Source organism: Physella acuta, unplaced genomic scaffold (genome assembly GCF_028476545.2).
Source record: "Physella acuta isolate Inbredline_101_S28 unplaced genomic scaffold, ASM2847654v3 ptg000502l, whole genome shotgun sequence".
NCBI lineage: Eukaryota > Metazoa > Mollusca > Gastropoda > Physidae > Physella > Physella acuta.
The window spans coordinates 769,853-791,590 of NW_026732021.1; the positions used below are offsets into that span (position 1 = coordinate 769,853).

Consider the following 21,738-nt stretch of genomic DNA (forward strand, 5'->3'; position numbering starts at 1 on the left):
ATATATCAGTATCATGCGTTCTATGTATGGGTGCTGTGTAGGGGGGGGGTAGGGAAACTTGTCTGTTTTCTAATATTAAGTACCGTCTATGGTAGGTTATAGTCCTTCGTGAGGGGGGGGGGAAGAACTTGTCTATTTTCTTACATAAATAAAATTATAAATGCATCGTACATTTTTTTTTGGGGGGGGGGGGGGGGGAGTCGGCAGTGTGACCTAAATTGTTGGATTAACATTTTTAGACATTTATTTTAAAAGAAACTGTCAGCCTACAAATAATGTTTAAATCATCGTTATAAATGTTGCATACGGGTGGAAATGTTCGCTATCAAAGAAGCAGGCGACACTCTATTGTATTCCAGACGACCTTGTGTCCTTTTTATTTGACATTGAAACAAAATATTTTTATAAGGGTGCATGCGGCTTGGGTGTGTAGGCCTCATACAAGTCCCGTAGATACTTGCACTGTTAACCAGGAACGTGTACAAATGTAGGTAAACTAAAATTTATTTTGACTTTCCGTTTGTAGGACTACCCCTTACGTCTACTTCATTAGCATCAGGAGATAATAAGATTTACATTAGAATCGTAATATTAATAATTTAAATATGGATTATAGTTTTTATTTTTTAATTAAATAAGAGGATCGGTTTGTTGTAACAAATTATATCAATAAAAATTATGTGCGTGTCTGTTGCCTAAAAGTAATAAGTAATAACTAATAATGGATAGTTTATAAAAGTTAAATCTTAAACGTAACAATTTCACTAATGATATCATATTAATTATTATGATATGCCAATGAATGCAATGTAGATCTATATAGCACACTTGCCTACTCAGTATATATATATATATATATATATATATATATATATATATATATATATATATATATAATCTATTATTTAAGGCTACACTGTAAGAATGTAAGTCATTATAAAATATAAAATAGATTAAAATTAAAGATGTTTACCAAGTATTAGTAGTGAAGTAGGCCCATCATATTTTATTATTTATAACATTTTACTTTTTTCTTCATTTTAATATTAGTTAAGTTATCTAATAACTAATATTAGTAATTTGAGCTCAACTGATCAAACGACCATTTTGTAGTCCTTTACTTATTTAGTCAACTATCTTAGTTTGTTCAGCCAATTTGTGAATTTGAACTCGGAAAAGTATAGCTTGTCTTACTTTTTTTTATGCATGCCTCTTCAGTTTTTAACTAATTATTTTATTTTAATAACGTAACATTTCAGCTAAGCAGTGAGTTATAACCAAGATGTCTTCATTAATTAAGTGTGCCAAAGTTGCAGTTGCCACAACAAAGTTCAATAGATCCCATCTGTCCAGATCAATTTTCACTCTAAAACCATTCGTTTGGTTGGAGAGTAATGTCAATGTATTGGGAACAAGTCATTGTAAGAACAACTGGAGAGACACTGTAAATGTACAGACTTCAAACTTAACAGGCAACCATCTTCATACAAGGCAGATTTCACTCTCAGCTGTTCACATGTATGAAGCGGCGCTACGACCAGAGCAGCAAAGGTTACAGTCTGATGTCAAACCTGATGCTGTCGACATTTTTAAGACAGCTATTCGTGCTGTCTGTCCCAGAGCAATGATAGAAAATGTGCTAAAGTACAATAGTGTTACAAGAGTACTCAAAGTCAAGGACAAGATCTACCCACTGAACAAGAATGTCCATCTGGTGGGTTTTGGCAAGGCTGTCCTGGGGATGGCCAGAGCGGTTGAGGACATACTTGGTGGCCAGCTAGTGGACGGAATTATCAGCATACCGTTAGGGATGCAAAAGGAAATGAGTAACTACAGGTTAGTCAATTCTTTTTATCATTTGGGCTTTCATAGATTTTAACAATGTAAGATACTGTTGTATGTGATAGAGGCAGAAGGGAGGCTACACAATTAGGTACCAAGGCAGATAACTCAGCCCAGTAGTCACTAAATATACAGGTATCTTTAAAGTTTGATTGTAAATATGTAACAAATATGCTATATGAATTTGTTAATAAAAGGTAATAGGTTAGAACTTTTCATGTCAAAAATAGCCACACAGCTATACGTAACATCCTTAAGAAAAAACCATTATATTTATTTTTTGAACAGTATTACCCATTAGTTTAATTATATACACTTTTTTTTTAAATCTAAAATTGTAGTGAAATGTGCTTAGCGTCCAATTCCAAAATAACAGTATTTGAAGGAGCTGCTAATAATGAAGTCGATGAAAACTCCTTTGCTGCAGCCAAGGCTATCCAGCAGCTAGTCTCAAATCTATCTGAAACAGATTTACTTATTGTACTGTTGTCTGGTAGGTTGCAGTCTATTTAATTGTCTACAATAACATCATTTTTTGTTGAGAATACATGAGGAATATGATGATGATGGTCTAAATTTTTTATTTAGGTGGAGGTTCTACACTTTGCCCTTCACCCCATCCCTCCATGACACTGAGTGACATCTATGAAATGAACAGACTGTTGTCAAGAAATGGAGCCACTATGAAAGAGATTAACACCATCAGAAAAAATATTGAAGTCCTTAAAGGTGGAGGACTTGCCCTGGCTGCCAAGCCTGCTAAGGTAGCCATTTCTACTTGTTAACCTAATTACATTATTTCATAAATTAAATCTTCTCTGAGAGTTCTACATGATTGTATTTACATTAATTTGTGTTTCACCCCACTAAAAGAAAACTTTTGTTGTTGTTTTAGGTGGTTTCCTTGATTTTATCTTCTGTTATAGAAGAAGACCCAGTGGATTTGATTGCTAGTGGCCCTACTTATCCTACACAGCCCACCCCCCACCACTGCATTGAAATTTTGGTCAGGCTTGGAATCAAAGATAAAGCACCAGAAAGAGTTAGAAAATTCTTGGAAAAAGAGGTTAAACAGCTGGACTTGGTTCAAGCTAAAGCTGCACATAAATCCACTCAAAAGAAAGCTCAACAAGACATGATCTTGGATGGTGTGCAGAATGTTATTGTGGGAGATAACTCCATTGCTTGTAAAGCTGCAGCAAGTCGGGCAGCTGAACTGGGTTATCTACCTTTGGTTGTAACAACTGAGTTGACTGGAGTGGCCAGAGACGTGGGAGCATTGTACACAAAACTGGCCAAGTTTGTTATGATTTGCTATGACAGGTACTTAAATAAATTTCAGGTGTTATATGTCCATTTTTAATGCTGTCAATATTTGTTATTAATATTTTTATGAATAAATATGTGCGAAAGAAATAATAATTAGTTTATTTCTTATTAGTTATGTTATTAACTGTTTTCAGAAAAGCATCTTCAGAGCCTAACTCAGAGTTAACTTCTTTGGAGCTGCAACTAGTTGGCAAAGGGATCAAGAAAAAGTGGATTAATGACATAGCTAATGCAGTTGACATGGCTCACAACATGAACAAAGACATCTGTATAATCATAGGTGGGGAGACTGTTGTTCAGGTGAATGGTTCAGGGGTGGGGGGCAGGTGCCTGGAGACAGCTTTGTCCGCAGCTATACAAATGGATGAAGAGTTTCGGGTCAACAAGCTGAATGTAGCTGAGCCCCATATGTGCCTCCTGTGTGCTGACTCCGACGGCCATGATGGGGTCACTCAAATGGCTGGAGCTGTTGTTGACCAGGACTTTTTAGCTGAGGTGGAGAGAAGCTCCCTGGACATGAAGGCTCACCTCAATAACAACGACTCCTTTACTTTATTTAACAAGATTAATAATGGTAGCAATCTGATTAATACAAATCTCACCGGCACGAATATAATGAACCTCTTGGTTATCATTGTACAGAAACCAAGAGAGGTCAAGTATCAATATATTTAAAAACATTACCCATTTGCTTCAGGCTAGAGAAGTGAAGAAGAAAATGGCAAATTTTTTATCGTCATTTTTTAAGAATTAAAAAAAAAAAATTATAAGTGGCTATGTAGATTCTATGTCTTTGTTAAAATCTTTTGGGTAGTTGTAGTCTTTTATCTACAACCAGTGGCTTATTCACGGGTGATATAAAGAAAAATGTTACAAAAATATATTCTTCCCTGGATTTTTGTTTACAATATTTATCTAATGATAAATAGAAAATAAATGTGTTTTCCATGACCTATTCATTTTGTTTTAGACATTTTTGATACCACTTTATTTTAGTGTTACATTTTTTAATGCTGAAGCTTACTTATTTTTGTGATACAGCAGATGGGCTATATTTTGCCACAATTTTTTATTTTTGTGAACAAAATAAAGACAGAAAGATTTAATGTCATGTGTTATTATGCAGGATTGAGCTTTAAGATGCTGAATGATTCTTTACAAACTTTGTTTTGTTTCATTCTCCCTAAGTGTAGCAGATGAGGTGTAAAAAAATTCAGCATTCACATCATAAAGCTTTTGCTTTAAATTGTCCATACTGTAATTATGTTTATTGTTAATGTGATCTATTGCTAATCTGAACAAATTTATCATAATTCATGTTGAAGACTTTTTGTCTGCCCTGTACAGGTATCCTTTTACAGAGCCGTACATATTTATGCTCAAACATTCAAGTCTTTTTTAATCACTTTACATAATGAGATTACATAATTATATCTTTTTAGATTAATTATTTCTGTGTCAGATGTTATATCATTATATATTTACATGCTGGCTGATATACTCCAGAATAAATTTTAGTATATAAAATTTGTATTTTATCTGTAATGTCCAATAGTTGCCTTGTGGTCATTGTGATGTTAAAGTAATTTATTAATATTTAAGTTATTAATATTTAAATTATTAATATTTCAGTTTCTCGACTTTGTCCTAATCCTTTTCCTAAAAAAAAGTCTTCAATAGGTCTACTATCTTATTGGTCCAAAACCTATTAAAGGAGGATTAAGTGTTAGGCATATGTTTAAGAAACGCCACCCTCAACAAAACAAAATAAAAATTATATCTTAAAAGAACTTAACAAATGTGGTGACTCTAGTAAACCTGATGACAGTGTCATTGACACAAAATGGAGATTTTTTTAGATAACAACAGAGTTTCTTCCAGGCATCACTTCAAGGGAGCTTTGCCCCCCCCCCCGCCCCGCCCCGCAAGAAAGTCTACCATTTCTCCCCCCCCCCCCCCCCCCCCCCTCCCGATTAAAATGGAATTTATATAGAAAACATAATTTTACCAGTGTCCGCCCGTCCGCCCCCGGAAAAAAAAATGTCCGTCACCCCCCCCCCCCCCCCCACCTAGATATTAAGTGCCCCCCCCCCCCCTTTTTGAGAAAAAAGTCTACAACAGAACACTTGTACGTTGTCATAGAACTAGGCCTATACCAAAAGTGAGATTTCCATTCTGCACGAATAACTGCTCAAATTGTTGTACGTGGACACTAAAGTCAGTAAAGATAAATTTATGGGAAGCTCGGTTACAGTTTATGTTCTTAAATTTTCGTCCAAACACTATAATATCGCCTTCCACTCCACCCGCTCTGTCTATTCTATTTTACTGGCCAGTTACCCTCACAAGAATCAGTGAAATTTATTCATCTCTAATATAGTCATGAGTCTAGGCAAAATGTAACTTAAAAGTCTCTGATATCTTTTGTTAACGTCTTATAAAATTGAGAAAGCGTAACTTTTAACAACAAATCATTACACACGTCATTTCTTAACAGCGTTAGCTGGAGAAATCGTGCAAGAAAACGTCAATACAACAGATTTCTTTTTAAGGGGTCAAACAATGTATACCCCCCACCAATCATGTAACCTCCTTCCGATTTAACTTGGCAAAATAGCACCTAGCCCCCCCCCCCATGGAAAATGCTGGTGAGCGGATTTTTACTTGGTCACTATTATTCGTAAAGGTTTTTGTTTTACTGTTACACAATCGTACATCACGCGTTTATCTACTCATCAATCCGGTGTTAGATCGTGCAGCGTCAAAATGGCCCCGTCAAAACGACACCGACAAATCGGCCCCGTCAAATTGACACCGTCAAAAGCGCTAGCGACATATAGACCCCATCATATACAGAGTTTCTTCCAGGCATCTCTTCGCCCCCTTCCCCAACGAAATGAAATTTATATAATTTATATAGAAAATATATACTTTTAACAGTGTCCGCCCCCCCCCCCCCCCCCCGAAGAAAGTCTACCGCCCCCCCCCCCCCGCCCGAAAATTTCAAGTGCCCCCCCCCCCCGGAGAAAAAAGTCTGGAAGAAACACTGATCATATAGGCTCCCGACAAATAGATCTCCCGTCATTTATGCTCTCGACAAATAGGCTCCTGTTATATAGGCTCCCGACAAAAAGGCTCCAGTCAATTAGGCTCCCGACAAATAGGCCCCCGTAATTTAGTTTCTCGACAACATGGCCCCCATCATTACGACTCCCGACCAGTAGCGTACGGAGGGGGGGGGGCAGGGAGAGCGGCCGCTACCCCTCTGGCCATTTTCAGCAAAGTGGCGCCTTTTTTTTTTGGAAACTTTTTAAACTCAAAGTTTTAAACAATGATATTTGTTGAAAAAATTATTTTTGGTCGGCACATCTATATGTAAATCTCAAGGAGTATTTTCATGCAGCAATTAAGCATAACAGTAATAGACTAGTAGAGTCAACGTTTACAACACGTATTAGCAGCTGTATCAGTTTGTCATTATAAAAATAACCATTACGATGCATTGCAATGTTTAAAAAAAAACCTCTACGGGTAGTACCACTTGGCAAGAGGGGTGTTAAGTTTAAGGCAACTGAAAATGTTATACATAAATCTTCACACATAATCACTTTATATATATACTAGCTGCATCCCGTGCTCCGCCACGGTAAATCTTTTTAAAATATACCAACTTTGGAACAGAACAAAACAAACAAAAACACAACACAAACACAAACAAAACACAACCACAACCACAACACAACCACATTACAACCACAACACAATCACAACACAACCACAACACAACCACAACCACAACACAACCACAAAACAACCACAACACAACCACAACCACAACACAACCACAACCACAACACAACCACAACCACAACACAGCCACAACCACAACACACGGTAAATCTTTTTTAAATGTACCAAGTTGGGAACAGATCAAAACTAAATACAACACAAACGAACGCAAAGAAAAAACAAAAACGAAAAAACAAACACAACACTCAACATAAACTCAATTTAAATGTAATCATAAAGGCATATTGCTCACAGTCTATCCCGTAGCGCCAAATCGCGCCCTTTCCGAGCGCCGGCGGAAAATTTCGATTTACACCCTCCCACCTCCCTCAAACTTTCGATTTCCACCCTCCCCCCCCCCCTCTTGCTACGCCTCTGTTATAAAACCCCTAGCTTTTCCGCAAATAAATTAAAGGCAGTATTTAGAATATCCGTGTTTTACCGACCATATTGCACTTTATAAATTCATGCATTTTTTTCAGTACTTTTAAAAATTTACAATAAAGTTTCATGACTAAAACCATTGCGCACCTAATGAACGTGATGACTTAATATAGTAATGGAGAATAGTTGATTAAAAATTATAATTAGTAAACAGTACATTCAGTGAATAAAATAAATAAAAGATAGCCTTTTATCAATCAATGCTAATAATAATATTCCAACAATAATGTACTCTAACACGTCTGCATAATTTGCATTCACATTTTGCTAATTATATTATTCCAACAATTATTCCGTCTTGCAGATTTTGCATTCACATTTTTAGCGTGAGTTCAATTTATCTTTGAATTACCTCCATTGGCAAAATTACTAAGCAGTTTAATTAGATTTTTCTACCGTACTGTTATTATGTTATTAATATGTATCCACTCTTTCTGGGAATATTAACGAAAACGATATTTGACATTGATCCTTTTAACATGTTTTAGCAATGTGCGTGTATTTAATATTCTCTTTACGTTATGCTAAATTGTACAAACAGTGGAAATCATAAAATAGCTCTATGCCGTTATATAAACAAACCCTACTCAATTACTTATAATAAGACACTGCGGTGCACTGAAAAGCACAGCATGGTGCGTAGTTTACTTTTATAGTCCCAAAATCTATAGCGATGACGGACGGAAGGACACGCTCAGCCCGATTATATTATAGATATATATATATATATATATATATATATATATATATATATATATATATATATATATATATATATATATATATATATATACAGTTTGAAAAGTGTAATTAATTTTTACTTTCTCGTATACAAATATAGAGAAAGTATTGTAATAGCGCAGAAAAAAATCTAGATTTTTGCAAATCTCGATGTTTTACACCCCTCTGACGATTTTTTGGACGATTTTCACCTCCCCCCTCCCCTCCGTCACAAAAAGCCAGACCCCCTCCCCATATAAAATGACGTCACATCTTAACCTACACCCCCTCCCCCCCCCCCCTCAAAATTGCAAATGAATTTTTTTCTTTAAAAAGCGCTATTTTTCCCAAATCTTGACTGAACGCTGTCAACATAGTCTAGATTGTTTTAATAAATTTTTATTACAATTTATTAAAACAGTTTTTTCTAAAACGCGAAATAACGGCTAATATTAGTTTTCTAGCATTGCGTCTTTATAATTCAAAAGTGTGATGTCAGACCATCTGAACACCCCCTCCCCCTCGTCACAAAATTACGGACCACCCTCTCCGGGACTCCCCCCCCCCCTTTACGAGTGTGACGTCATTTATGGACGAACCCTAGGGTGGCGCAAGCGGCATACCCCCCCCCCCCTAACTAAGACTACGTCAATAACAAGTTTATGCCGCACACTTAGGCTTAGGCTTTTTCATTCCGCACCATAATTCGAATATAGCTCTAGATTGAAGATCTAGATCTAGAATATTATCTAGATCTAGAATATTATCTAGATCTAGAAATCTAGATCTAGATTCTAGTATCTGTTACATTTTTTAAAAAGAGTTAATCGAAATCAAATACTATTATTATAATTATTAGTAATTATTAGTATTACTACTACTACGTCTAGCTAGTTCTATCTACCTAGATTCTAGACGTAGATTAGATCTAGATCTAGTCATAGATACTAGATCTAGATCTAGATTGATCTAGGTCTAGTAGTAGATAGGCTCGAGATTTTAAGAAGTAAACTTATTTCTAGATCTTGATCTAGTTATTATTTATTTACGATTTGTAATTTACTATTAATTGTTTCCTTTATTATATTTTATTGAGCAGGTCCTTCTCTTTTTATATGTATAATAACAATAAGGCAAAGGCAAAAGGTTAAAGAGCAATAAAACTGAACAAAACATTCAAGGTTTTCGTAGTCATGAAGAAGTTTGGTCAAGAGATCTCTCGCTCCTTTCTGGGTGGGAAAAATACAGACTCAAGTTTAAAATAATTGCGAGGTATTTATTTAGAGTATTTAGAGTTAGAGTCTAGAGTCTACTAAAAATCTAGTTCTACGACATAGTTTACTGTTGTTTTTAATATGTGTAACTTTGTATTGTTGTGTTTGTAGTTTGTGGCTCTTGATGACTCTTGTAACAATTATAAATCGGTCGGGATAAATCCGGGTGTGGGTGTTGACGCTGTTTTTTAGTGTTGTTTTTGCAAGTTGTGGTGTTGACAATCCTCCCTCTCTTGTTGATCAACTAAACCTAGGCTAGTGACTCTAGCCTAATAATACTATTTTAAAGTCTTAGCCAAACCAAGCTGACTTTCCTTGGGTAGCCCATCCAGCTCATTCAAGCGGTGACAAGGGGGAAAAAAACGTGCCTAAATTAAAATACTATACTAATTTATTAATTTATTAATTTAAATATTAATAAACAGTAATATAATAATAGTGAAACCTTCTTGAACAAGTCAACAGTCCGACCTAGATTCTCAGACTTAAGTAGTAAGTACTTACTTAAGACTAAGACGACTTAAGTACTAAGTTGAGTAAGTAGATCTACTAAACTCTAGTATTACTATTAGTAAGTTTTAAGTAAGTAGGCCTATTCAAAATTCCATCCCGAAATTCAAGTAATATTAATATTATTATTAGGCCTAAACCTAATTTATTAATTATAGTAAAGTTTATAGGCCAACTAAATAGAATATTTTCAATCCGGTAATTACACTTATAATCTAAAAATAATAGGCCAATTAAAATATTAAAAAGTAGGCCTATTGACTTAGTAGACCTACAAAAGCACTTGACTTAAGCTTGAATCTGCTTATTGTTTACACTTTACCTTTACAGCAAAGTCATTCAAGCTTAATTTATTTAGGCAGATTCTAGCTGGAACAAACTACGCTTGCACAGTGGGGAAAAATTGCCTCCCTTCATGGCAATGTTTTCGATGTAAGGAGGATTAGGGTTTGGTATGTGTATATTTACCCAAATGCCAAACCTTAATCCTCCTTAACCAGAGTTTCTTTCAGGCATCTAATGCCTAATTCTAACCCTTATGTCTTAAAGGCAATCCTCTAATGGCAACACTAAAGCCTAAAAATAACCTGTAACCCTTCAAACATTGAACAACAGCTTTTATTTACTAAGTGAAATAAGGAAAAAAAGCCTAAGAGCTCAAAATAATTGAACCCATGCCACGAAATCAAGCTGACTGATGCGCAACCACTTGGCACACGTAGAGAATTTCACAACGGTGAAAAAATTGAATGTCATACGCAAAGAATGCTTGCGCATAAGCATACATATTTGCTCTGTTGAGCCTAGGGCCTTGGGAGTTCGCTCTGCATAGTCATTTAAATTAATTTATTAGTAAAGTATTTAGTATAAGGTCTAGCCTATATACAAATATATACCATATTTAGTATCAAATTAGGCCTATTTTCTAATAAAATCTACCTAGATAATTTAATAGTAATACTACAGGTAGGCTTAAATAGATTTGCAAAGATCTAGACTTATGTATGCATTTAATTTAATGAGCTTTTTATGACATTTAGATCTTTTACTTTTTCAGAATCTCTGAGAAAAATATGATTTCGTCTTCAGCAAAGATGCTTCCTGTTCTGTATTCATCAAAGTCTATTGTGACTAGTAGAATTGTCTGTAAATTTACACATTCATTATGTGTACAAAGATTTCATATCACTTCCTCCCGGTGTCTGGGGTTAAAACATAATCTGCCATTAGCTGGTTCCTTTTTAGATATAAACAAGAAATATTCTACAATCAAAACATTGGACAAAACAGACAATGTTCGAAATGTCAAGGACCAAGCCAAAGATTTAGATTTGAAGCCAGATGCTGTTGATATATTTAAAACTGCTATCCGTGCGGTACGGCCAAAAGCAATGATTGAAAATGTATTGCAGTACAATCGCATCACATCCACACTTAAAGTCCAAGAGAAAGTTTACAATATTAACAGAAATGTTTTCATTGTTGGCTTTGGTAATGCAGTGTTGGGAATGGCCAGAGTGGTAGAAGATATGCTGGGTGAACATGTTGTCACAGGAATAATTAGCATACCAAGAGGTTTACAAGAGGAGATTAAAAACTCTCACAGCAAGTAAGCAGTTGTTTATCACATCTAAACTCATTTTGATTGGCATCACAGACCATCGGAATTAATTCTGTGTATCTTTAACTGTTATAAATTTTTTCACAGTGAGATGTTTCTAGGTGCAGGTACAAAAATTCATGTCTATGAAGGTTCCAGTGAAAATGAGGTTGATGAAACAGGACATAATGCATCAAAAGCTATCCACCGTCTTGTGTCCAATCTTGTGAAAACAGATTTACTTATAGTTCTCTGTTCTGGTAAATAGTCTATTCTATAAATCATTAGACTTCAGGGAAATTTTATGATAATTATTAGTTGAAGCAAAAAACATTAATTCAGGAACATTGTTTAATAAATGAACACACATCTTAACTTTAGGAGGAGGATCTACCCTATGCCCATCGCCAGAACCACCAATAACACTGAAAGAACTCAATCAGACAACTCAGCTCTTGTTACAAAAAGGAGCAAAGGTTACAGAATTAAATGCTATTCGTAAAAACATTGAGGTCCTGAAAGGAGGAGGTCTTGCACTAGCAGCCAGACCAGCTCAAGTAATTTTGTTTATTTTCCTCCTTGATTAAGTATTGGCTAGATAGCTAGATTGTTTTACTGTTTGTTGATGATCATTTTTTATCTTTGGAAATAATGTTGTTTATGAATTTCTCCTACTGATAATAGGTAATAATAAATAGTTGGCTTGTTAGATTTGGTGGAAAAATTCCATGGAAACTATGACTGGGATAAATAAAATTTTGTTGCTCTAATGAAAAAAATCACAATATTAGATTGTTTGGGCGAGGCGATTTCTGTGTAAATTCAGTAAACCACAAAATTTAAAAAGAAAAAATGAGTGAAAGGATATTTTTCCGTAGCTCTAACTTTAGGCTTGTTTCTATTGCAGGTGTTATCCCTTATTCTGTCATCTGTGATTGGAGATGCTGCAGATCTAGTTGCTAGTGGTCCAACATGTTCATCCCAGCCTACCCCACATCACTGTTTAGAGATTTTACACAGGCTAGACATCATTGATAAAATACCAGAGAGTGTCAAAAAATATTTAGAAAAAGAGGCCAAATCAGTTAAAGTAAACAAATCTCAAACAGCCTTTGACCACGGCCAATCAAAGGCTGAAAGAGATAAGGTCTGGCAGAATGTTCAGAACATTATTGTGGGCAACAACTCCATTGCCTGCCAGGCTGCAGCTGCAAGAGCTTCTGAGTTGGGTTACTTCCCTTTAATTCTGACAACAGTGTTGACTGGAGAGGCCAGGAGAATTGGTATTCTCTTTGCTAAACTTTCAAAGTTTATCATGATCTGCTATGACAGGTTGGCTATAGATTTTTAAAGCATCATGATTAGAAGTAGTTTATTTTTTAAAATATCTGCCATCTACTATAAGTGGTGGCTTATAAGCTTAACTAACTTTAAGTTTAAGTAAAAAACCTCCTGGTTGTGTCGAGTTGGTCTCAGTAGTCTCTGCATATGTTTAGATTACCAATATATTTAAACATTGCAAATGCATTGTTTTTATTTTGATAAAATAAAAATCAAATGTTTCCACAGAAGAGCTGGTTTAGAACCCAATTCTGAGCTGTCAATGTTGGAACTTGAACTTGTTGCTGGTGGTATAAGAAAAGAATGGATGAATCACATCAGCAACTCTGTAAACAAGGCTCACAATATGAACAAAGACATCTGTGTGATTGCTGGTGCAGACCTTGATGTTCAGGTGAAGGGGACTGGAATAGGCGGCAAAAACATGGAGGCGGCACTGGCAGCTGCCATACAGATGCAAGAAGAGTTCCGAGTGAAAGAGATGAATGTCACAGAGTCACACATGTGCTTCTTGAGCTGTGACTCTGATGGCTATGACGGCGTCACAGAAATGGCTGGTGCTGTGGTCGACCAGGCTCTCCTGGACAAAGTGGAAGAAAGTGGAGTCAGCATGAAAGAATATCTGGCTAATAACGACTCGTTTACATTCTTCAGAGAGGTCAATAATGGTGGAAATATTGTACGCACAAACCTAACTGGTACTAATATTATGGATGTTGTAATACTTATAGTGCAAATGCCAAAAGAAAAGAAATACAAATGGAATTTATAGATAAAATAAAACATCGCTAAACTGATAGTATGAATTATTTGATAACATAATGCATATTTACCAATCAAAGATAATTTTATATGTATACAGGATACAAACAAAAAATTAAAATCTCTTTTGGTTTTTTATCATTTCATTGATGTTATTGAACTAAAGCAGCTAAAATATAACTTAACACCAAAGTATTTGTTTAAAAAATTAACATTGAGGAATATTTTCTTTCTAAATATTGTTGCCTACAAATCTGTATATACTTATTATAATTTATTGGTTGATTGATATCATTTAATGCCTTTTTTAATCTTTCGTGGAAAAAAGCTGCAAGTTTCCTTATGCCAGCAACCACTCAGTATTTATTTAATTTAAAATTGTTCAAACATTCTGCTCCCTTTTATGTGTTTAACCAGTGCACACAAGTTGTCCTTGATTTCAAGTGTTGGTCTACAAAATAGTCACATTTTTAAAGACCTATTATTTATATATAGATCTAAATATGTATACAGGGTATTAATACTACCAGAATGATGGATATGTTATATATGGATTTGGGGTTATGTTTTTTCAAAATTGGAAAATTTCACTTAGCATAATTGCTATGAAAACAATTTGAAAAAAAAAACGAATGTAATTATACATATTTCATAGAGACATTATTTTAAGTTTTCCAGAATCTCATTTTTTTTTTAATAAAAAAAAAGCCCAATGATCTTTGTATTATAAAATTGAATTTTTTATTTGCACCATTGTGCACTCTAGCCATATTTTGTTATATTTCTTACATCATATATTTATAACATATATTTAGTTTTATATGCTGCATCAACTTTTACATCTAGTTTTCTGGTTACCTGTAATAATTGTTCGCGTGATAAATGTCTGGACTTTATTATTGTTTGATTTCTTACAATTACGGTAGCAAATTTGTTGTCATCCAATAGAAAATATTTTTTTATATATTAAATAGTAATCAAAGTCAGCTAAACTTATTTTGGTTGTGTCAAATATAGTAATTATTTCTTTCTTCTGAATGCAAAAGTATGTGAGTTGTCTATCAACAGTTTTTATGTAAATAACATACATGGTGTATTCTTTTCTGAACTATGTGGATAACAAAATACTGACATTCATGAAGTAAATAAGAATAGAAGGCATTGTTACTGAACCTCCATTTATTTATGAACCCAGAATATTAAGTCTAGAGAGAATATTTGCTTTAGATGCTGGTAGTTGATAGAACTATCCCCAAATACAGAATACACAAAATCAAATTGTTTTAAAACCAAATTAAGTGACAACTTATAAAAACTAGACTTATTCTGGGACAGTATAGTTGACTAATAGAGCTTATGACTGCTAACCCAAAGGTCTTGAGTTAGGATCTTAGATCTCTGAGTCCACCCAGTTATGATGGGTACCTGGCACACATTACATTAGGGAAAGTGGTTGGGCACCTTGCTGATCTCACCTTCTCTTAATTGGGCGGGATCAAGAAACATTAACTGTACTTAATCTGCCCTATTGATTAGAGGTTAGGGGTCGTCGTGGTTCTGGGCAGATGAGGCTCGTTAGCTGGGGACAGCCACTCTTCTAGGAAAGACAACTCCAAAATCAAACAACTGCTGCCTTGTGGTTTGTTCTTGGTTGGACAAAGGCTATGGAAGCAAATCCAAAATCCATGGGGAAAAAACGATAGGCCTATGCCTAGAAATTCAGAACAACATGCAGCAATTGGCCGCAATAATCTACATATATCATTCTCTTCATTGGGACCATGCGAGACACCAAGACGTAAGCTCAACAGGCCATATCACTACCACCACCACCCACACCAGTCTGGTGAGCTGGTTACAATCGTAGTGACGGCTATTCTATTAGGATCAGATAATTTAATTTTTAAACGATTTGAAATTAAGGGGAGATAATAACATGTTCTGCTTGGTCTTTACATTGTCGCCTGTAAACTGTCGTCACAGACGGCTGCTTTCACGGGGGGGGGGGGGGGGAGGAAAGTGAGGGTGAGGATAATCGCACTAGCTACTGATGGTGTTTTAAAGCAAAATATTTTCAGTCACAGCATTGGTAGTGTCGAATTCACAAATTAATAATTATGAATTACTGAAAAATGGGAATTAAAACTTAATAGCGACGTATGCTACGCCGCGGGGCAGCTCGTACTTTTTAATAGGTACTTTTTAATGTAGGCCAGCAATATAGATTATAGAATCTAGATTCTAGATCTAATATAGACACTGCGCGTTTCAGTATGTTTATTGTGAATCTAGATTTTAGTTGTATCTAGTCTAGATTTAGATTTCTACTTCTATTTCGATCTAGATCTAGATTCTAGAATCTAAATTCTACAGTCTAGATAATCCACACTGTTCTCATCAGCTGTTCGTGCAAAGTCAGTGTAGTGTAAACTAGTGTAAAGTGTAAACAAACCTTTAAAAAAACATGACATTTTTATTGTTACACATTACTGTCATTAGTTAAGTAGATCTACTCATTTACACAAACACTTGTATTTTTTTACTGATACTGATTGTGACGTTAATAAAAATTAATAATATAATTAAATAAAAAAATATAATTAGGCCCATAGGCCTAATATGCCTAATATTAATAATAATTAATTTATAATATTAATAAATCTAGATCTAGATCTCTAGTCTAGACTCTAGAATCTAGATGTAAAACGTTAAAATATGGCATTATCAATATGATGAATATCACTTAGATTTTAGATCTCTAGATCGATGCATTTTTCTTTGTGATGTAGATCTAAATCTACCTATTGAAAAAATTTTGAAACAGTATTTGCAAAGTCAGACTTTTGCTATTGTTGATTAGATAAGAAAATTTGGGTTGATTAAAACTCTATTAATTTAAATGTAAACAATGTCGACATAACATTGTGTGGATCTTAGTTGTTGGGGTGCCGAGCCACTCCAGGTTGTGCTGTATGAGAACCTTAATCACTCTCCGCGAGAAAAGGAAAAACACCCCTTGGTGACTGCCCAGGTTTCAGGGACATCAAGATGTGCTCTCGGGAGCCGCAGGTTACATGATTGCAGAGCCACCAGGTGTCATTGATTGCAGTAGGCCTAGTGTGGGGTACTGAAAACAAATGTAGGCACCACATAACTACAAGAGGACACCCTTGGTGCTGTTTAAAAGATGGTTCAAGTAGTACCCCTGACCCCCAATCAGCAGACCCCAGGTGCTTATGTAGTTGTAAGGGCACAGTCCCTTACCTGTAATATTTTAAAAACTTTTCATCCTGAAAACCAAGGGAGTGTTGTGGTGACTGTTCCCACATTACAAGCATACTCAACAATTGTCCCAAGTTTCATAGCAGTCTGAATGGTGTAGTAATGCATTAAGGGAAAACAGCTTCTACTCCTGATTTGGGATAGTCATTGATTGCATTAGCTTACCATATCCCCAGAGTAGGGTGCTCTTTAAAACAAATGTAGGCGCCATAGTGTTAGACATCCAAATAATGTACTCTGATGTGTAGACCTAAGCAGTTAAGTAGCTAATATTGGTAAAAGCATTTCCCCATCCCCCAAATCTAATGCTAATCTATTTCTTCACACTCATGGTCCAATATGGGTTCTGGATGAACAAGTAATGGGCATTTGCTAACATACAATGATACAAATATCAAGTCTTTTGTGTACTTAACTGTTTGTGCTTACCATGTTAATTAAGCCTGTTTTCTTTATAGCTGTCAGTTATAATAAAATGCAGAAGTTAATTCAAGTAAAGTGCTCAAATCAACAAACCTAAAACTATTGCTAGGATTCATGTAAACATTAGTGGAAAAGATGTCTCTCATGTCACTGACAGCACTAAAAAAATTGACTAAAATAAATCTTCTGAGGACCACAAGCACATTGACACATATCCAGCAGCCTAGACCAAGTCACCATAAATCAACCAGGTACCCCTGTGGTAAATTTGTTCTACTTCAGAGTGTTACTGCCACTACAGTGATGATGCAGGACCACGCAACTTCTTTTACTTCTGTCAGTAGTAAAACAAAATGGCAGATTGAAGCTACTCAGTTGTTGAGGCAAGCTAAAGAAATGTTTGCCTGTGCTGTAACATCAGTTTTACCTCTTCAGATGATTAGAAATGTAAGTTTTTTTTTACAATGTCCAAAACTTATTGTATCAGAAATTTAAATGTAGCCATCTGTATTGTAAAGTGGTGGCGTGGTGGAATGGTTCAACAGCACCAAAAGTCTCGAGTTTGAGTCCCTGGCTAGATGGGTCCACCTAACTCTGATGGGTACCTGTCTTATCTTAGGAAAAGTAAAGGCAGCTGAGAATAGTGCTGACCACACTTTCCTTAGCAGAAATAGGTGAATTATACTTCACTGGTCCTATGGGCCGCTAAGGTCGAAAGGGAACTATATGTATTGTAGAACATTTTCAATTAAACTAACAGACCTTTTGTTGCTCTGTGACAAGTTTATTGAATAAAGTGTAGACATTTTCTAATGCTTTTATATTTATATATTTTTTCTACTATTTTTAAAAATAAAAGGTGAGACAATATTCATAAAGAAAACAAAGTCTATTCAAAAATTATAATTGATACATTTTTATTTTGTTCTGTATCTTCAATTTGTTTAACCAGAAACTCGCCTACAATCCTACAACATCAATCCTTCAAGTGGATTCCAGGAAATATAAACTAAACAAAAACGTGCATGTTGTTGGCTTTGGTAAAGCTGTTTTGGGGATGGCCCGAGCTTTAGAGGATACCATTGGTGAACACATTGTACGAGGCGTAATCAGTGTACCAGTTGGTTTACAGGAGGCTCTAAGGCAGGAAGGAAAAGGGTTAATGTTTTTTTTATCATCTGATAAGGTACAATATATTTATGCTCCAGTCTCATGATTACAATATATAACTCCTGGATAGGATCTAGTTTAGAGCATTCTGGGATTGTCCAAGCTAATTTGAATCATTTCACCTTACTGTCTATCTAGCACATTCAAGTCCTTTTTGACACATTTAATAATAATCAAGAAAAAGTGGATAATAATAATTGTCATTCAAGATGACTTATTGATTGTAGAATTAATTGTCTCTGATATTGATTTTTTATTTAAATAATTAGCTATAAAATAATCTCATATCACTTTCCTTTTAGTAAAATGTTTAACGCATACTAAGAACTGTGGAGTTAAAGTTTTGCTGTTTGGCAACTTGCTATAATATTTGTTAATTATATTACTTTCTGACTTTTGACAAACAGGGACATGACCTTGTTGCCAAGTTCAAATATTCTGGTCATGGAAGGAGCAGCAAACAACTTGCCTGACACTGCAGCGTTTGAGAGTGCTCAGCAGATCAAAGAAATAGCACAAAATGTTGGCAAGGATGACATCTTAGTTGTCCTTATATCAGGTATAGCCAGTTTCATATGGCCACCATCCAGTGAGCTCACCAAATATAAAATAAGCTTCTCCCCTAATTTTAAATTACTTTGATTAATGTTTTATATTAATTTAAGATATCTGAATTTATATCAGCTCTCTATAGCTATATTATTTAAGTAATATGAATGTCAAAAAGGAAAATGGTGCAAAAACTTCCTTGTAGCCTTGGATTTTATTTTATAATTTCTTTAAGTTTTAAAATAGATAATTAAATGTTCTATTTTTCTAAATTGCTTCAGTCACTATGCCTTCTTTTAGTAGTTTTATAAACTAAGCCATTTTTAATGTCAAAAAATAACTGCTTAATTTAAAGAACTCATAGAGTAAATGTACTTTCAACAGACCTGGCACTGAAGAAGTTTGACATGACTGTCATTTAATCAATCTTTTTGTAAGGTGGTGGATCTGCTCTCTTGCCTGCCCCAGAGCCACCCGTTACACTGGAAGATATGCTAAATGTTACCAAATTATTGTCCAGGTCAGGGGCTGACATCAGGCACCTGAACACTGTAAGGAAACAGATTGATCTGCTCAAGGGTGGAGGTCTGGCTCAACTGGCCTGGCCAGCTCAGGTTAGCAAGAAACAAACATTTCATAATTTAGACATTTTTCTTTGGTGAAGTCACAAAGTTTTTAATTTTGTTATTTAGTTTAAAAAACATTGATAATTATACAAATTATCCCACTAAAATTATTAATTTGGCAATTTTATCCCCAGGTTATATCTTTAATATTGTCAGATGTCATTGGGGATCCACTGGATTTTATTGCAAGTGGTCCAACTGTTCCTGATACCTCCCATCCAGAAGAGGTTTTAGAACTGTTCTCACGGTTTAATGTTGAAGCCTCTGTGCCACAAACAGTTTTAACTCTCCTGCAGGGAAAGTTAGAAAAGCAAAAATCTGTTTCTGCTGGTGGAAACATTTCAAAAGACCAAGACCTTCCCGACCCAGGTAGTAGCCGTGACTCTAACCCCTGGGGTCATGTTCAAAATGTCCTCATAGGCACCAACAAGATTGCTTGTGAAGCTGCTAGTCAGAAAAGTTTAGAGCTGGGTTATCACCCTGTAATTTTGACAACAGAGTTGCAGGGTGAAGCAAGGGAGGTGGGCTCAATGTTTGCTTATCTAGCTCTGTACACTGCTGTATGCATGCAGAGTTCCAGCACTACTGACACTCTGGTTCAACTTGAGAGGAAACTTATAGCAGATTATGGAATCAAGGAGGACATTCTCTCTGACATTTCAAACATCATCTCACAGCGAGAATCGCCAAGATTATGTCTAGTTGCTGGTGGAGAAACTACTGTCACAGTTAGGGGATCAGGAAAAGGTGGCAGAAATCAGGAAATGGCTGTCTCCGCAGCTGTAGAGTTGCATGCACAGTTCGGGAAGTTCAAAGGTCAACAAGACTTAACCTCCTCAGTCAGTGCAGTGTTCTTGTCAGCAGGAACAGATGGGCAAGATGGCCCAACTTCAGCAGCTGGCGGAGTTGTTGGCCTTGATTTCATACCACACCTGGAAGAGTTGGGTTTAAGAGCTGAAGATTATTTGGAAGGGAACGACACCCACACGTTATTGTCTATGGTTGAGAATGGGTCTGGTTTAGTTGTTACTGGCCTAACTGGCACCAATGTGATGGATATACAATTGCTTCTAGTTAGGAAGATTTAATGGCCCATCTTTTTGTTTACTTTGTTAAGAAATTATATGCATTTGTTTTGGGGTTGTTTGGGTAATATGGTTTGACTTTTTAAAATGTACTGTAAATTATCAAATGTAAGCAGAAATGTTTGGTTTGGAAAAATATTTTATGTAACAAATTGTAATCTTGATTTTCTTGCAAACTTTTTAATAATATGAAAACCAAAAAAAAATGTATTTTCTTTTTGTGTTTGGCAAAATGTTTTTCTTATTGATGTAACAATAACATGTATTTTCAAGTAGCCCCACATAATATTCATGATTTTAAAATTTAGAACCACAAAAAAAAAGTTGTATCTTAAATTTGGAATGACAAAAAAGCTTGGTTAAGTCTTAAGAACTGTGCTTTAATAGGTTTACAATACGTTAAATTTTTTCTGTTTGCTAAAACCTTAAAATATGTGCTTGGTGTTTTTTTCTACATTTGTAAGAGATCTGTTTCCACAAAACTTAAACTTTTGTTTACAGAGCTGCAAAACATATTCTAATTGTATTATTCTAACAAAATATCCTCATCTATGACATCTACTTTTTTTCCCTTAATTTTCTAGTCAGTTTAAGTTAAACCATGTTTAGGCCTATATCAAGTGTAGCCTGGTTTCTTGTTTCAATTTTTTTAGATCATTTCTTTTTCCCTGAATTCCAAGTTTTTAAAATGTGTCTATGTTATGTGCAATAAACAGTATTCTTAATCAACTTAATGTAATCATGTGTTTGTATTCTCCTACTTGTGTAAGATCTTGAGGGTTCCAAATTTGTACTGTGTAAGATGGTCAAAACTGGTGTAGGTTTCAAACTTCAACTGGTGTAGGAAGGTCCCAACCTTCTGGTGTAGGAAGGTCCCAAACATCTTCTGGTGTAGGAAGGTCACAAACTTTTGGGGTAGGAAGGTCACAAACTTCTACTGGTGTAGGAAGGTCACAAACTTCAACTGGTGTAGGAAGGTCCCAAACTTCAAC

General features: G+C 35.3%; 3 protein-coding genes across 6 annotated transcripts; all 3 read left to right on the forward strand.

Moving 5' to 3' along the window:
- Positions 1-362: 362 nt before the first annotated feature.
- Positions 363-4,725, forward strand: LOC131944683 (glycerate kinase-like). 2 transcript variants are annotated; one of them, XM_059305470.1, is made up of 6 exons: positions 363-487; positions 1,260-1,836; positions 2,184-2,335; positions 2,431-2,606; positions 2,738-3,165; positions 3,306-4,725. In XM_059305470.1, exons 2-6 carry the CDS (start codon positions 1,283-1,285, stop codon positions 3,844-3,846), a joined length of 1,851 nt encoding a protein of 616 aa, XP_059161453.1. In that variant the 5' UTR covers positions 363-487; positions 1,260-1,282; the 3' UTR covers positions 3,847-4,725. The 2 variants fall into 2 exon arrangements, with proteins under 2 accessions (XP_059161453.1, XP_059161452.1); XM_059305469.1 differs by having other exon boundaries at positions 414-491.
- Positions 4,726-9,262: 4,537 nt separating this feature from the next.
- LOC131944679 (glycerate kinase) lies at positions 9,263-14,597 on the forward strand. The gene is made up of 6 exons (XM_059305460.1): positions 9,263-9,396; positions 10,966-11,517; positions 11,617-11,768; positions 11,890-12,065; positions 12,416-12,840; positions 13,078-14,597. The coding sequence occupies exons 2-6, from the start codon at positions 10,982-10,984 to the stop codon at positions 13,619-13,621; spliced, it is 1,833 nt and encodes a 610-aa protein (XP_059161443.1). The 5' UTR covers positions 9,263-9,396; positions 10,966-10,981; the 3' UTR covers positions 13,622-14,597.
- Positions 14,598-15,753: 1,156 nt separating this feature from the next.
- On the forward strand, positions 15,754-21,456 carry LOC131944681 (glycerate kinase). Of its 3 annotated transcripts, none has more exons than XM_059305463.1 (6): positions 15,754-15,806; positions 17,352-17,763; positions 18,269-18,474; positions 18,894-19,045; positions 19,474-19,649; positions 19,796-21,456. In XM_059305463.1, exons 2-6 carry the CDS (start codon positions 17,452-17,454, stop codon positions 20,747-20,749), a joined length of 1,800 nt encoding a protein of 599 aa, XP_059161446.1. In that variant the 5' UTR covers positions 15,754-15,806; positions 17,352-17,451; the 3' UTR covers positions 20,750-21,456. The 3 variants fall into 3 exon arrangements, with proteins under 3 accessions (XP_059161446.1, XP_059161445.1, XP_059161444.1); XM_059305462.1 differs by lacking the exon at positions 15,754-15,806 and adding an exon at positions 15,854-15,882; XM_059305461.1 differs by lacking the exon at positions 15,754-15,806 and adding an exon at positions 15,918-16,025.
- Positions 21,457-21,738: the final 282 nt, after the last annotated feature.

Excerpts from the sequence above, each read along its gene's own strand:
- LOC131944683 (XM_059305470.1), top strand. The coding sequence starts at position 1,283 with ATGTCTTCATTAATTAAGTGTGCCAAAGTTGCAGTTGCCACAACAAAG. Across the intron at positions 2,336-2,430 it reads ACTTATTGTACTGTTGTCTG|GTGGAGGTTCTACACTTTGC; the intron begins GTAGGTTGCAGT and ends TTTTTTATTTAG. Across the intron at positions 2,607-2,737 it reads TGGCTGCCAAGCCTGCTAAG|GTGGTTTCCTTGATTTTATC; the intron begins GTAGCCATTTCT and ends TTGTTGTTTTAG.
- LOC131944679 (XM_059305460.1), top strand. The coding sequence starts at position 10,982 with ATGATTTCGTCTTCAGCAAAGATGCTTCCTGTTCTGTATTCATCAAAG. Across the intron at positions 12,066-12,415 it reads TAGCAGCCAGACCAGCTCAA|GTGTTATCCCTTATTCTGTC; the intron begins GTAATTTTGTTT and ends TTTCTATTGCAG. Across the intron at positions 12,841-13,077 it reads ATCATGATCTGCTATGACAG|AAGAGCTGGTTTAGAACCCA; the intron begins GTTGGCTATAGA and ends ATGTTTCCACAG.
- LOC131944681 (XM_059305463.1), top strand. The coding sequence starts at position 17,452 with ATGTCTCTCATGTCACTGACAGCACTAAAAAAATTGACTAAAATAAAT. Across the intron at positions 17,764-18,268 it reads CTCTTCAGATGATTAGAAAT|AAACTCGCCTACAATCCTAC; the intron begins GTAAGTTTTTTT and ends TTGTTTAACCAG. Across the intron at positions 19,046-19,473 it reads CTTAGTTGTCCTTATATCAG|GTGGTGGATCTGCTCTCTTG; the intron begins GTATAGCCAGTT and ends TCTTTTTGTAAG.